The sequence below is a fragment of the Otolemur garnettii genome, unplaced genomic scaffold (assembly GCF_000181295.1).
Source record: "Otolemur garnettii isolate 467f Iridium unplaced genomic scaffold, OtoGar3 scaffold00187, whole genome shotgun sequence".
Classification (NCBI taxonomy): Eukaryota; Metazoa; Chordata; class Mammalia; order Primates; family Galagidae; genus Otolemur; species Otolemur garnettii.
Window position 1 is genome coordinate 1281518 of NW_003852582.1, and position 15238 is coordinate 1296755.

Genomic DNA, 15238 nt, shown 5'->3' on the forward strand with positions numbered 1-15238 from the left:
TAAGCCCAGGAGTTGCAGGTTGCTGTGAGCTGTGTGATACCAGGGCACTCTACCGAGGGCAATAAAGTGAAACTCTGTCTCTACATAAGAAAAAGAAAGAAAGAAAGAAAGAAAAAGAGCACCACATTCTTTTAGATGCCAGATACTTTTCAGCTCTGTTTGCAAACGTAGATGATCACTCAAAGATTTTAGGAATATATAAACCAACAAAAAAAGCATTGAGTTGTTACAGTATCCAGGAACCAATCTGTGCTAGGAATACATTGGTAAAAAATAAAAATAAAAGAAATCCCTGTCGTCATGGAGCTTATATTTCAGTGGGAAGAAAAAAGCAATAAATAAAAGAAGTAAAAGGCACAAAGTGTCACGTGGTAAAAAGTGTTAGGAGGAAATCAAGTAAAGGGAGAAAACAGTGCCACAGGGAGGGAGGACTGCAATTTTAAATACAAAGATAAAAGAAGGCCTCTCTGGAAAAAAAAGAACATTTCCACAGGGAACAGACATGACATGTACTTGAGGAAAGAAATTTCTGAGCAAAGGATCAGTAATAGCAAAGCCCCTGAGGTGGGAGCATGCCTGCATGTTTAGGGAATCACAGGGAGACCAGCTGGGCAGAGTGAGGATGGAGCAGAGCTGGAGAAGGTGATGAGGGAGGGCCTGCAGGACCTTGCCATTTCTGTAAGAACTTGAGCTTGTCCTCGGAGACAAGGAATCACTATCAGGTTTTGAGTAGAGGAAAGCCATGCTGTGACTCTGACTTAATATTTTACACTGTGTATGTTAGGCAAGGAGAGGGGGATAGTAGGAACAGAGAGAGAGGCTGATAAAGATTGAAAGTAGCCCTAACAGAATTTACTGACAGAAGGGGAGGAGTCAGTGATAACTCTGAGGTCTTTAACCAGAACAACTGGAAGGATGGAGTTGCCTCTAATTGTTACACTGAGATAGAAAAAACTGTCATTGGAGCAGGTTTGGGGAAAAGGATCGGAAGTGTAATTTGGGACATGTTAAGTCCAAGTGGTGGATTCAGCTGGATGTAGAAACCTGGAATGTTGGACAGAGGTCTAGAGAGAAGATATAAATTTGGGAGTCAACAACATATAAATAATATTAAAGCCAGGAGACTGGATGAGATTAAAGAGGAAAGAATGAAGAGAGGACAAAAAATATTGAAAGGTTGAATTTTGCAGAAATCTATAATTATATGCAAATGTTCCTTCCTCACAAAACTGGCTCCCTTTTACCCCTTCTCAGGAGAATTTGAATAAATAGAAAATTTTCTCCTCTATGAATCAAAATTCTCTGTGTTAAAAATCCTCTGAGTTGCTATAAAGGAGGGGGTGATTAGCAGCTCTGCTGAAACAAATGAGAAAGAAAATACACACATTACGCTTACTTACACACCCCAAAGAAACAAATTTAAATGAGTCAAAATCACTGTTGACCTAAGGGCAAGAAGCAGGAACAGTAATGAAGACCATAAGTAGGCATGGCTGAACTTGGTAATACGGGTTTTATGAGCATCAAATAAGATAGGCCACAAAGCTGGGATTCATCCCATTTTGCTGTTGAGTAAACTCAGAGCAATTAAATGATAGCTGATAAGTAGAATCAAGACTTAAAGTCAAGGTCACTTCATTCTGGTCAAGGGAACAATACAACAAGAGGACATTTCAATTCTAAATATAGGGTTCCCATAAAGTTCGTGTGCAATTTAAAATTACACACTATTTAAAATCACACGCAAACTTTACGGCCATCTTGTATTTATGCATCCAACTTAAATACTCCCATATTTATGAAACAGACTTTGATTGGTCTGAGCAATATGATATCCCATAAAAGCATAATGGCTGGGGACTGTAACACTCCTCTGGCAGAACTGGACAGATCCTCTAAACAGAAACTAAACAAAGATACAAGGGACTTAAATGAGACCCTAGAGCAAATGGGATTGATAGACATAATACAGAACACACCAATCCAAAGCTAGGGAATATACATTCTTCTCATCAGCCCATGGAATACTCCAAAATAGATCATATCCTAGGATACAAATCAAACCTCAAGAAAATTCAAAGAATTGAAATTATACCTTCTATCTTCTCAGACGACAAGGCAATAAAGGTGGAACTCAATTCCAACAAAAATTTTTGAAAAAATTAATAAAATAATTAAACCTTTGGCCAGATCAACTAGAAACCTAAAAGTTCATCAATCAAATGAAAAAAAGGAAATAACAGCCAAGACTTTTCCCCAAGTCCCACGTTGGTCCCCCTCAGCCTTTTTAGTGTGAGAGAATGTATTCACCAGCCATAGCTTCAATATTGATGCATAACACATCACCTCCAAATCCAGGGGTTTTATAGGTCAACTTTTTTTCTGACAATCAAAGCAAATTGTGTGGCCAAACCCAGTATCAAGGAAGGGGTGGTAGGTGAGACGTGAAACATGCAGTCCTGATCTAGGGGAAGGAAAGAAACATTTTAATAATTGATGCTTGTCCTTGACTTCTTGCTGGCTGAAGTTGAGACAACGCAAACTTTACTGGCCTATACTTTCTATACTGGTACTATAGCATTTCTCTGCTATAGTACCAGTGAGAAATAATTCTCATTTAATCCTTATTTAGGGACTGTCTGAGATTTCAGGCTGTATAGATCTACAGGATCCCTGGCTCACCCATGGTCAAAGAAAACCAGGACTTTGCCCTCACAACTAGGGGTAAGGGAAAAGGAATGACCTGACTGCTTTGGGAAAACCCTTGCTACTGACTGATAGGTAATACAGTGGGAACTTTGGGCCCAAATAAATTCCAGTGAGCTCTTTCATATAAACTGTTGGCATAAAAGAGACTAGATGGGAACAGCAATGATGAATCATCCTATTAATGTTACAGTTTCTCCCCTGAGAAATTGGCCAGAATTAGGAAAGAAACCTGGCCAGAAAGAGAAGTTTGTCAGATTTTCCACAGCAAAGTCAGAGCCTTCAGAATCTTCTCACAAACAGTTCCAGATACTGAAGTGTAAAGATGGGGACTAAATGCCTGTTATGTTAAATAATTAAAGAGCTTTTACACTAAAACTATGGGCAAAATATGACTATACTTAGTCTCCCGTTCAGTACTTCATTTCACGAAAGCATCTACAATGGAAAATTCTGTTACATTCCACTCTTCGGGAAAGGACTGATTTGTCTTAGATTTTGTAGGGAGCAGAAAACAAATACATCTTTAAAGCCTCCTGTCAGAATTGCAGTCAAGAGCTGTCATTTCCTTGTTTTCCAGTTTTGCTGTGAAACAGTTTCTTGCCTAATATTAAAGGGTTCACTACCTTTGGGAAACAGCTCCGGGCGAAAGATATGGATGTCATGCATCCAATTCTCTTTCACCCAAGAGACAGACGGCCTTAAGGGTTTCAGGTCACTTCCGGAGCATTTCTCTGCATTTAAAAAGGTCTTGCTTTGTGAAATATGGCAGGAACGAGCGTCTACTGGAAAGAGCCTGCCTTCTTCCTTAAAAGAACTGCTCCCTTGTGGGGCCAGTTATTTCTTCTCAGAAATTGTAATCTATCGCCACCTGGCGGCTCCAAGAATTGGGCGTTTTAAGACTTGCACAAGATTTGCCCAAATACAAACCACCTTGTCCTCATTGATTAATTTATTTATATTTTGAATATTTCATATTCTGATTATCCAGAAAGGACCATTTGACAATTATCTGAGGAATTCAGCCCTATTCTTAGGAGAAATAATTGTAAGTCCTCTCCAGCCTTCTGGCTGAGATTCTGCTCCCACCCCTCCTCCCCGCTACAATTTTAACCCTCTCCTGACTCCCCGGAGAGGGTTGTGTGGTCTTTCGGAATGGGGATGTGGATTTGGCTACGGTTCTCCAAGAAAGTCCAGAATGATTCGAATAACTATCTTTAAAGTGCACAAACACAGCAAATGGATCTTAGCTCCAACTTGAGAAAAATCAAATATAAGGTTTACCAACGTTTTCTCCCAGTCTTCGTCTCAGGAGACAGACGTTTAAACGGTGAGCGCTGCCATTTTTTCCCTTTTCTTGGTCGTAAATTAGATATTCGGAATCGATTTTAAAGAAACAGCTGGAATGAACCAACATCGTGACTCTAAAATCACCTTTCCTGGAGGCTACAAATGCTAAGTGCGTCAAAATAAACCCGGCATCCCTTGTCTACTCACCGACCATGTTTTATGGGCGCTTCTTCCACGCCTCACGCTCCTCCTACCCACCCACTTTTTTCCTTTGCAAAAAAGGCTCGGGCCCAAATGCGGTTGGGATATCTTTAAACATCCCGAGGAAAGGGCATTGTGAGTGGATGGTCCGCTCTCAAGTTTCAGCCATGGGTGACCTAAGGAAACGCTGTCTTTGGCAGACAGGACAGAACAGCAGGGCTGCAGGCTTGCAAACCCCCAGCGCCGGGAGAAAGGGATCGGAGGGGTCGCACAACGCCCCCTCCTTCTGCCTTTGGCTGTCGCGTTCCCATTTCTTCAAAGCGCTAAACCCTAGATCAAATGCAAACGAAACAGCTGGGCAGACACCACTCCCTTCCTGGCCACCCCTCATTACCGGTTCAAGTCCCGGGGAGGATATATTCTTTCCACCTCCATTATCCTAAGAATCCTCCCCCGAGAGTAATAAAAGATTAAAAGAAGAGTGAAAAACACAAACAAAAATATAGGTTCCAAATGTTCTCAAGAGCCAAATGACAACCACAGCCACCCTGAGTACAAATTCTTGCCAGGGGAGGAGGGGAGTGGGCGAAATGCTACACACACGCACACACACACACACACACACACACACACACACGGGCAAAACAAACAGCGGTTACCGCCAGGTGGGAGGAGGGCGGGAGAGAGCCCGGCGGTTTGGCCAAATACTAGGGGCGGAAGTGGATAAAAGGGAGGAGGACAGAGGGCTGCGGGCGCTGTCCTTGGTGCTGAAGGATCTGTGCCCTGCTTCAAAATTCAACCTACTGGATCTGGGTGGAATTCCAGGCCTTCAATCCTTTGCTATCCCTACTGAGCCCAAGAATCCAAGTTGGAGTGGTAGACAATTAAATCAAAGTCACGAAGTCCCTAAGTCTGCTACTCTACTGTCTCACTGGAATGTCGACTCCATGTGAGCAAGGTAGTAACAATTGCAGGGATAATGTAACCTCTAAGAGAATAAACCTGACACAAAATAGGTGATTAATAAATATTCGTTTAGTTAATTCATTGCTAGTATTCAATGAAACGTTTTAAAATTAAAAATAAGCAAGAACTTTCATTCCTCTTCTCCCCCTAAAGGAGAAAGAGAGTGATGTCCTTGAAGCTGTGATCTCTAGACTTGTACGAGATTCTTTTCCCAACGGGATTATTTTCTTGGCTAAACGTTAGAGGTGAGCGTTTGGAATTCTGGGTTCAGAGGAGGACGTGGCTGGAAATTTCTCAGTCTCATGCTACAGGTGAAACAGACAATCTTCCTTTCCCGGGAATTTCGTGTTTTCGGAGAAGATTAAGGTGACAGAGGGCGAGCGGTGGTCTTCGAGGTCAGTGAACACCTAGGGGCACAGAAATTTGTCGCCTCCTCTCTCCTGTCTCCTTGCCCTGTGCATCTAGGATGATTTAGCGCTAGCACCCAGCTCCCTGATTGGTGCGACCATCTAGTTTAGGGAAGGCTCTAGGAGGGAGCGTGGGTGAAACTCCGAGCTTCACCTCGTAGTAAACCCCGCATTTCAAGCCGCGAGGAGAAGCTGCGGGTGAGCGGTTCGGGGAGACGTTTCCTGCGCAGAGCCCGCGCCTCCACCCTGCGGGGCCTGGAGCTTGGGCGCCCGGCTGCGGTTTCCGCGCGTCCAGCTGTTCAGGATACTTCTGTGTCCTTAAAAGTGCCTAGGTTTTTATTGTAAGGTGGCGAGAAGACGACAGAATACGATTTTTTTTTCTTTTCAGTATCAAAGGCAATGGGGTTATTTCAAACCTCCCAGCGAAATCCCTCTTTCTAATCGGACCACATCTTCCCAGAGCGGCATCTTCGATCTCCCTTACGGAATTTTCTATGATTTTAAAGACCGTCGGTGTTTTCACCGGTGGTGGTGAAAGAGGATAAGACAAAGAGAGCGGATAGGCCTGGGACGAACCAGTAGCCTTCGGACGTGCGCCTAAATAACGCCTGCCTGCTGCGCCGCTAACAGGGGAAAAATATGACTGTAGAAACGAGTAAAGGAATCACTAAGCACACGGTGTCACCCAGACACGCACAAATATCAACTTTGATTTACCCTAAAGAAAAGAAACTGGGGGAGAGGAAAGGGGAGAACTTAAACTAATAAAGAGGGAGACTGAGGGGAGGAGGGCAGAGCCGGGTAAGTGATAGTGGACCAGCCCTTGCAGGTGTTTGGCCCAGGCGCGAGAGCAAAGGCCGGGCGACTACAGGGCCTCTCGGTCTCTGCGCCGTTGGCGCCCTCTGGTGGGACTTTCCCCATCAACGCCTTGTTACTGCGAGGGGCTTTTCCCGTCGCAGCAACTCATTAAATGTGTTTAAATATTGGAGAAGGAATCATTAAAAGGCTTGAAATCGAAGAGGGAGTGAGGTAGTAGGGGCGAGGAGGGCCATTCTGCCCCTCCCAGGCCACCTATGTGCTCAGGCTCCTCATGCGTGCGGAACGGCGCTCAGGCGTGTTATTAACCTTCAGACGTGATCAATCAAGACTTCTTTCCCCATCTCCAAGGGAGCCAGAGCTATGAGGGAGCGCATGGCGAAGGGGAAGCGGGGCCTTTCTCTCTGGGCGGGCACTGCCAATGCTGTGCCAGGTGTGGTACTTTGGGGAGGGCCCAGAGCTGGATGAGGAAACGGGAGAAAGGAGATGGACAGTCTTCCACGCTCTGTATAGTCCCCCCTCGTCTGTGCCTCCTTTGCCTTTCCAGCAATCCAAGCTCTGTAGAGAGCCAGCGAGGACACGATCCAAAGGGCGCTTTCGCTCAAGGAAACGTTGCGGGGTCGCAGATGTGGGGTTACAGAGAAGGAAAAAGGATTTAGTCAAACCACTGCTCTTATTTCCTTCAAGATTTGGGAGGGGGTGGGGAACAGAGGGGAGGGAAGCAGAAACGCTCGAGAAGCAGAATTCTTCGCAGGCATCATCTTTTCCCTCCTCTCGCCCGACACCCTGCCTATTTTAAAAAACAGAGCGTGTTGACTCTGTTCTGGATTACTCATAGTACTTTTTTTCCCCCCTGGGCGCAAACCCGTGAGCTGGATTTATAATAGTCCTCTAAAGCTCCAAAGGCAGTCAGGCACCTGCAAAGGAGCCCCGCCGCCCCGCCGACGAGCTGCCCCCGCTAGCAGCTGCCTCGTGATTCCCCCGCCGAGCCGGTCCCCGCCTCCCCACTCCGCCCCCGCCTACCCCGTAGCGGAGCAGCAGCCTCTCCGGATCTCCCTCTTCTCCTCCTGGCGCTCGCGTGCGGGACGGGGCTAACAAGAGCGAGGAAGCAGCTGGAGGTGACGCCGGGCAGATTACTCCTGGCAGGGCCGGGCCGGGCCGAGTTGAGCCGAGCGGCTTGCTGGGCGCAGACCAGAAAGGCGGGAGTGCCTGGCTCGCAGTCGCGGAACTGAGGTGGGTAAGCTCGCGACCACCCGGACTTCCCAGCGCCCAGCCTCGGCTGTTCAGCTGCGTCTCTCAGCCAGCGGCTTTTCTGCCAACCCCTACACTTGGCGCCCTCCACCCTCCCTCCGGAGCCGAGCGCTTCCCGCCCGCCCAAGTCCCGGCTTTCCGCTGGGGCGCTGCACAGGCACCCCTGCCCTCCGCGCTGCTCCCCTCTCTGTCCTCCGGATTCATGCCGCGGGGACGCAAAGAGACTGAGGCTCTTGCTGAAGAGGGACGAGAGAGAGGTTTTTTTTCTTACGCGTCCTGGGTGCGAGTGCTGGTCTCTCCGAAGGGCGTTGGGGCAGCGGCTGCTGAAAGCGCGACTAGAAGCGGTAACCTGTTACATCCCCAGCAACCGTGGTCTCCTCGCTGCAGGCGTTGTTGTGCGAGAGCCGGCACCGGGCTAAGAGTGGGGCCTGAGGGAGGATGTGGAGGCGGTAGCCAGGAAGCCCTTTCCTGCGGGGTCTTAGATCTCCCGGACTGGGCCACACTCTTTCTGTCCCGTGGCCTTCGGACGCCTTCGCGCCAGCGCCGAGCAGGGGCGCCGCGCACCGATCTTTGTCCGCCACCTCCTGCGCGCTGGGCGCTAGTTCATTTCCCGGGTGACGTTCCTCTCTCTTTCCTCTCTCTTACCTCCCCCACCCTCTCTGGATCTGTACTGCGAGAAAGCCGGGGTCCTCAGAGGCTGGGTAGAGGAGAAACACCGAAACTCGGACGAACCCTCGCCGGGTGAGACAAGAGGGAGACTAGCGAGGTTCCGACCCGGTGCTTTATGGCTGTCTGGAGTGCAAGGTGACTGTGGTTCTTTACTGGCCAAATCTGAGGGAGAACGTAAAGATAATGGACCTTTTTTCCTTCTCACCTTGTCTCACCACAGTCCCGGGTTCCGGGAGCAGTTAGCCTCCTTCTTTCCAGGGAATTAGCCAGACACAACAACGGGAACCAGACACCAAACCAGACGTGCCCGCCCCGTGCGCCCTCCCCACCCCCCGCCTTCCCGCACGCCGGCTGCAGAGAGCCCAATGGAGCTTGTCGTGGCTCCGCTGGAAAATCGCGCACCCAACGCTCCCTTGTGCTCCTAGCCCAGACCCTATACCCCCGCGTCTTGCACTGGCCTTGGACCTCCTTCGCCTCAGCGTTGCACTCCAGGTCTGCCCCAGGGCTACGTTGCCAGCGCCCTAGACCCGAAGCTAGAGCGCACGTCTTCTCCGCCCCCACCCCCCCGCACACTCTGACCCGCAGGCTCGCTGTCCTTCCTCTCCCTTCTCTCTCCCGCGCTGAGACTTCAAGGGGAGCGTCCGCGTCCCCGGCCGCTCACTCCCTCCAGGGTGCAGGACCCCGGAAACCCTCCCCGCACAGCTCTCGCTTCTCTTTGCAGCTTGTTCCTGCGTGGGACCCGTGGAGTATCCCGAACAGTAGAGGCTCTGAGACGACCTAGCTGATGGCGTCTTCGACCCCATCTTCGTCCGCAACCTCCGCGACCGCGGGAGCGGACCCCAACACCACCAACCTGCGCCCCACAAGTAGGTCCCGCCCCTGTTTCTATCAAATGCTCTGCGGGGAAGATGGGGACGCCAGGACGTCGGGAGGCTGCGCTGGCGGAAAGGGAAGGGGGAGCGCAGAGATGATGGAGGCTGGGAAATAAATGGGGCTCTGATCCAGGTCCCTGCCAGAGGTCATTCGGCTGTCAGGGACGCTAGGTGACTCCCAGGACACCCGAGAGCGAGGAACACGCAGCGGCGACCACTAAGGGCTTCGCGGCGGGGGGAAGGACGCGCGGCCAATGTGGTGTTTTTGTTGTGTGTGTGTGGTTTCTCTGCCGAGTGGGACGACAAGGGTCAGGGCAGGGGGCAGTATGAGGAGCCGGGAGTCCTAGCGGGAACAGAGAGTTTTCTGTCTCCAGCTTTCGTTGAGCTGAGATCTGACCGCCTCCTTTCCCCCCCCACAGGACTGCGCTGTGCTCAGTCTATAATCAAAGGAAATTTCGACGTTAATTGCAGCTTTTAGAAAACTCAGGGTCTCTAATTGCTCTAGATTTGCGTCGGGCTATTGACGAGTGAGGGAGAAGCCAGGGGCGGGAAAGGTGCATAAAACTGAGACCGAGGCTAGACATTTCATACAATTAATTTCATACAATTACATCTCAGAGACAAAAGGGGGGAGGGGAGTGGGCGGCATCCTGAATGGTTGAGACACAGGAAACTGGGAGGGGGCAAGAAGGTTGTCAGGGAGAGAGGAAGAGAGCACCCCTTTCTTTTCTCCGGGGAAAAAGACCTGTCAGCAGGTGACACGTCCCGGAGAGACAAGAAAGCGGAAACCAAAGAAATGGGGGCGGGGATTTATGCATTCTTACCTTTAACTCCGCTCTTCAACCCCTTTCCCGGATGTCTTTAATTTGGATTGACTTCTTACTTCGGTAGAGGCGTGGGGGATGAAGAAACTGTTTTTTCTTTTTCCCTGTTGGAGTGAAGTGACTCCCCACCCTCCACCCCTCACCCACACCCCCCGAAAGTCTATCGGCTAGGGACAGTTAAGAGTCTCAGATTCTGTATACGGGAGGGGCTTAGGAAGGATGATGTGGCTGGAAAGAGTGCTTATTGCTGCGCTTTTATGGCACTTTATGTAAGCTTGACAAAACAATTGTCCTCGTCAATGAAGGTGGGGAGTGTCATCCAGAAAGCCCTCCCTCCACCCTTTGGTGTTGGGACTGGCTCCCAGGCAGGAGGCCTTGTCTTAAGTCCTCAGGCTGCGTTCCAATCCCTTTGCAGCTCCCTCTTCCCGCCACCCAGGAGGGCTACAATTACGGACATAACAAAGAGGGGCTCGGGAGAGCCGCCAGCCCTAGTGGCACTTGAGCCTTGGTTACTGGCTGCGTAGTTGACTGGAGCAGGCCCAAAGAAACGCGCCTTTTGTCTGTTTGTTTGGCCTTGGTAGATTTTTCTTCTGACCCTCCTCATATTTCCCGGCCCATTTTTGCTACCTGACGGGGTTGGGCGGCAGTTAGGTTCACTCACCTCCTCCCAGGCTGTGGGCCACACTGCAACTGGGTGGAAATGCCCAGCCTGGATTGGGAGATCCAGTGGAGAAGTGACTCCTCATGTCTGCACGTGGACTGGTGAGCCTGGAAGCCACAGAGGTGAAGGTAAAGAGCTGAGAGCCCTGCCCTGGGAGAGCAAGCTGCAACCCGGTCCCAGGAACACCACCATAGGCTCTCTTCTCGACAGCCAGTCTTGGGGTCCACACCCCAGGCTAAACATACACGCCTCAGGCACTATCCATTCTCACCCTCCCCTGCAGACACATCCTCACCAGCCCAGCTGACTCCACTTCTCTACCTCTTTAAGGTCTCCTGGGAGGTAGCTTACTAAGGGCACACAACCTTACTTGGCCTCTAGCTTCAGCAACCCTTGGTCAGGACATGGAGCTCTCCTAGTTGTGAGCCACTACAGTGGCTACATCAAAGGATCGTCCTTGTTCACTCTCCCCATCACCCTTTCCTTTCTTTTACTGTAACCCCTAGTTCTTGAGAGGCAATGCAAAGTGTCTGGACCAACCTCCCCACTGTGTGATCTTGGAAAACTTGCCTAACCTCTCTGAGCAATGTCTTAAATGTCTCTGAGTCAAATGTCTTAAATCAGCAAATCCTTCCTGTTTCACAGGGTTATGAGAATTCTTTGAGAATATGTTTAAACTGAAAGCAATTTAGGGGGAGGGTAGAAAAGCTCATTATCCTCCAGGTATTATTAGGGTTTTCCTTTCCAACCGATTTCCTGCCACTGGAACTGCATCTGAAGCTGTCTCTTTGGCATTGGGCTGTTTCTTCTACTCGCTGGGGCTCTGTTGTGCCTCAGATTTAATGGATGTCACTCTTATCACAGCCAACACTCGCGCCCGGCTGGAGGGGTGGGCTGGGGTGGATTGGAGGATGGGAGTGATTGGAGGAGCCTTACTTTGACGGATCTGAAGGAGATTGCACGGTGGTCCCACCTTATCAGCCCGAATTCAGGCTTAGCAGGCATGGGTCGGAAGGAGATCGCCCGGTGGGCCCACCTCATCAGCCCGAATGCACGCTCAGCAGGCATGGGGTTGTTTTCCCCCTCCTTGCTGGAAGTTGAACCCCAAAGGCAGGTAGAGAAGGCAAATCTCTCAGCCCTTGGTCTGCGGTTTGGACCCAAAGGAAAGGTGTCTGATTTCATTAGCCTTCGCATGCTCCAGACACGAGATATCTGAAGGGTTAATGAGGGGCAGGTTGGAAAGAAGGGGCCGGGGATGAGAACCCGAGGCGCTCTATTGTCTTCCCGACTCCCCAGTCTGACTGAAGAGCAGCCATGCGAGCCGGATCATCTAGTCAAATACTATTTTTCACCCAATTAATTCCTGAACTCTTCCGCGACCCCATTTCATGCCAGTTTATTTTAAGCTGCCGCTCTGCTGGAGACCCGCCAAGAAATTATGAGACGTTTAGGTCCCAGATGCCTCTGTGTTCCCTTTCTGGGCTGCTGTGGTCGCCCATCGTGTCTGCAGGACCTGACCAGTGGGTGTTGGGCAACTTGAGCGGCAGGGCCTGGCCTTTTGCGGGTCATCCTTTGCCCCACCTGGAGCGCACCTGCCAGGCAGTCAGTTGGGGGCCGGCGGGGCTCTGAGTGCCCTGCCTTTCGGAGACACCGTTCCATACCTGAAGCAGAGAGTGTGATGGGTACACGAGTCTGTCTGTTGGCCCACAAATTCGGCTGCCTGCTCCTTTTAGGAAAGAGCTTTTAATGAGGAGCAGTGAGGAAGACTGCTCCCTCTCCCAAGAACATCGTTGCCATTCACCCACTTCCGTACAGTCTGCCTGACCGCGCCCCTCTCTCTTTCACCCTAGCGTATGATACATGGTGTGGCGTGGCCCATGGATGTACCAGAAAATTGGGACTCAAGATCTGCGGTAAGTGAAAGAGAGGGCTGGGGCCCTGCGGGGCGGAGCGGGACAGCGCGCGGGCCTGGTGGGTTTGGAACAGCTAGATGCGCTCAGAAAGGGATCCTGGCTCTTGGTTTTTCCAATGTAATTGCATCCAGGAGGCCGAGCAAAGACACTCTCCTGCAGTCCCTGTCACTCCTTCACCCTAACTTGACGAGTTCTGGAGAGGAGCTGTTTTTGCCCTGGAGTCCCCAGCCCTCACAACAGCTAGACTAGGGAATTCCGAGTGCCCTGTTGGCCTCGGAAGCGGGAGCAAAGCGCCCCCGCGCGGCAACCCGGCTTTCCTAGCCTGGCACCTGGGCAGCTCTGTGCTCTGCACTCTGGACACCGGTCTCCCAGCCGTGCAAAAATGTGCCTTTCCCGAAGAACAGACGAAAGGCGCGGTATCTGCCTAGGGCTGGGGATGGCCCTCGTTCCCTTCTCCTTCGTCGTTGTTCTCCGCATCCCCACTTCCACCCTTGGTCTGGGCTCATTGAAAGTAGCATCCCGGCTTAAGGTTTTTTACCCTCAGATGTCACAACGGATTCATTTTTTTTTCCCTTTGGGGCCTTGGAGGTCAAAAGAAAGAACTGCCTGCAGCCCTTGCTGGCCTGCCTGGCCGAGTTACTGGCAGCCTAGGGTTAGCTTATCGCATCCTTGAAGGCGAGGAGGGAAGGGAAACCCGGCAGGCAGGGGCGGGGTGGGGCTACAGGGAGTAGTGGGAGGACCGAGGAGTGTCGGGCACGATTTGCCAGGAAGGAAAATAGATCGAGGGGCTGGCGAGGAGAAAGAACTGCTCTCTGGAGACGCCAGGGTCTGAAATGAAAACGCCCAGGGGATGTAATTTTTTTAAAGGAAAAAGGGAGATTTGTTCGAAGGGACACAGCTGAGCGGCTCCAGCTGAACAATGAGGACTTGCTTCTTTCTTTGCTACATTTCACCGTCTAAAATTCTCTAGCCTTATCGGGCCAAAAAATACGTTATGTCCCCGGGCAGAGGGTGGAGAAGCGGGGAAGATTAACGAGGGGCTTATTAAAAAGCCATCCGTCAGCCGCAGCGCGCTCGAGATAGCAGTGTAGGTGCAGGACACGTCCACAGCCCGCCCCAGCTCCCGGAGCCCTGGGAGCAGGTCGGCGACTGGGTGCTGTCTACATCGGATCTTCCCAACCTCCCTATCCCGGGCCCTGTGGGTGGTGGCAGTTTGGAGTCCCAGCCGAGACTGGTTCATTTAGCAGCTTTAAGGAACCGCCCCCTTTCCGCCTTGGAGGTGCCGCGCACCCCGCACCCCCACCTCCCCAGGTTCTGAAGCTGTGTGTCCCCTTGATCACCGGATCCGATCTTTACCGTGGGGAAGAATAAGCGCAATCCCGACATCTAACCATTTCGCAGGGAAAGCCTAGTCCGGCCTGGGGGTGGTGGCCTTTTCTCCACTGTGTGAGGCCCTAGAGCCGAGGCCAAGGCTCCAGCGCTGGGGCAAGAGGCGCCCCAGAGCTTTGTTCTATAAATAGCCCCCTTCAGACCTCCCCCATTTCCATTCCCACCCTCACTCCCACCCTGCCGCCATTCCCCGCTTAATGGCCCGTTACGTGCCAGGTCCCTTTGGCTGCCACAGTGCTCAGCTTCTGCAGCCGTCATTGTCCTGCAGCGGACAAGCAGAACTCAGCCAGTCCTGAACGAAAGCTGCCTTCCCTGTGGTCCCGGGCCTGCGGAGGTGGAGGCAGCCCTCATCCACCCCCGGCCAGCCCCAGGCTGCCGTGGCTGCGCGGGCTGCAGGCCCTCCGGGTCCGCTGGAATAAATAGTCTCAGCGACCCTTTGGGGACATGCCAGATATTCGCTGAAGGTATAAAGGTGTAGAAAAGAGTTGACCTTCTCTGGGTGTGAGAATGGGGAGCCCAGAGTTGGCATCAACTTCCCTTTCGGGCTGTCAGCCCATGTCTTGAGGGAGAGCTCTTGGGGAATACAATCCTCAGAGAATTTCTTTCCTGCTACTAATTTATTGTCCAACATTAATTTCTGAACGTTGCAACATAGGTGACAAGAGGAAAGAGACCCGATAGTCTGTGGAGGGAAAATTGCACTTGGCTAAAATTCTCTCTGTTTGGGGCAACAGGTTAGGAAGTTTGTCATTAGGTTTGATCCTGAAAGAATACAAAAACAACCATAGGATTTTTTCCCCATACTTTGGGCCAGCTCTGCTTTTCCATTTTAATCTAGTGAGGACAGAGTGTAATCTTTGATTTTGGCCATGGATCTACATCTCTCTCGCTGCCCCCATTCCCACTTCATCCCAAACCTTCATGTTCCTGGAGAGTATCTTCTTGTCCTGACACCGTCCAGGTTGGTTTGACTTTTAGCCTTAAGAGAGCCCAAAAGCTAATGATCCTCTTCCCAATTTCAAATTCATTGCCCTATGTGCCCCCCATAAGCATTTTCAGTCATTGCCAAGATTCAACCCCCACCCATTCTCCTGTCTCCATTCTCCCAAAGCCAGGGAGGAAAGCTGCAAGGAAGGCCGTGACCAGTGGCACTGGTAGCTCTGGAGGCAGAATACCCCAGGGAGAGTAATCAGCTAGAAGAAACCCAGGCTCTTGCCAAGAGCTGGAGAGTGGCTGCAGGCATGGTGGCATGACCTACATAGAATTAGTGGCA

General features: G+C 51.0%; 1 protein-coding gene across 2 annotated transcripts in view; it reads left to right on the forward strand.

Moving 5' to 3' along the window:
• Positions 1-7127: 7127 nt before the first annotated feature.
• The window catches only part of GAD1 (glutamate decarboxylase 1), a 42399-nt gene continuing 34288 nt past the window's right edge, over positions 7128-15238 (forward strand). The window contains exons 1-3 of one of the 2 annotated variants that reach the window (XM_003800861.2): positions 7128-7619; positions 9028-9172; positions 12514-12576. In XM_003800861.2, the coding sequence (XP_003800909.1) occupies positions 9091-9172; positions 12514-12576 (145 nt within the window). In that variant the 5' untranslated portion in view covers positions 7128-7619; positions 9028-9090. Of the gene's footprint in view, positions 7624-9027; positions 9173-12513; positions 12577-15238 lie in introns of both variants that reach the window. The other variant, XM_012812082.1, reaches the window with a different exon arrangement.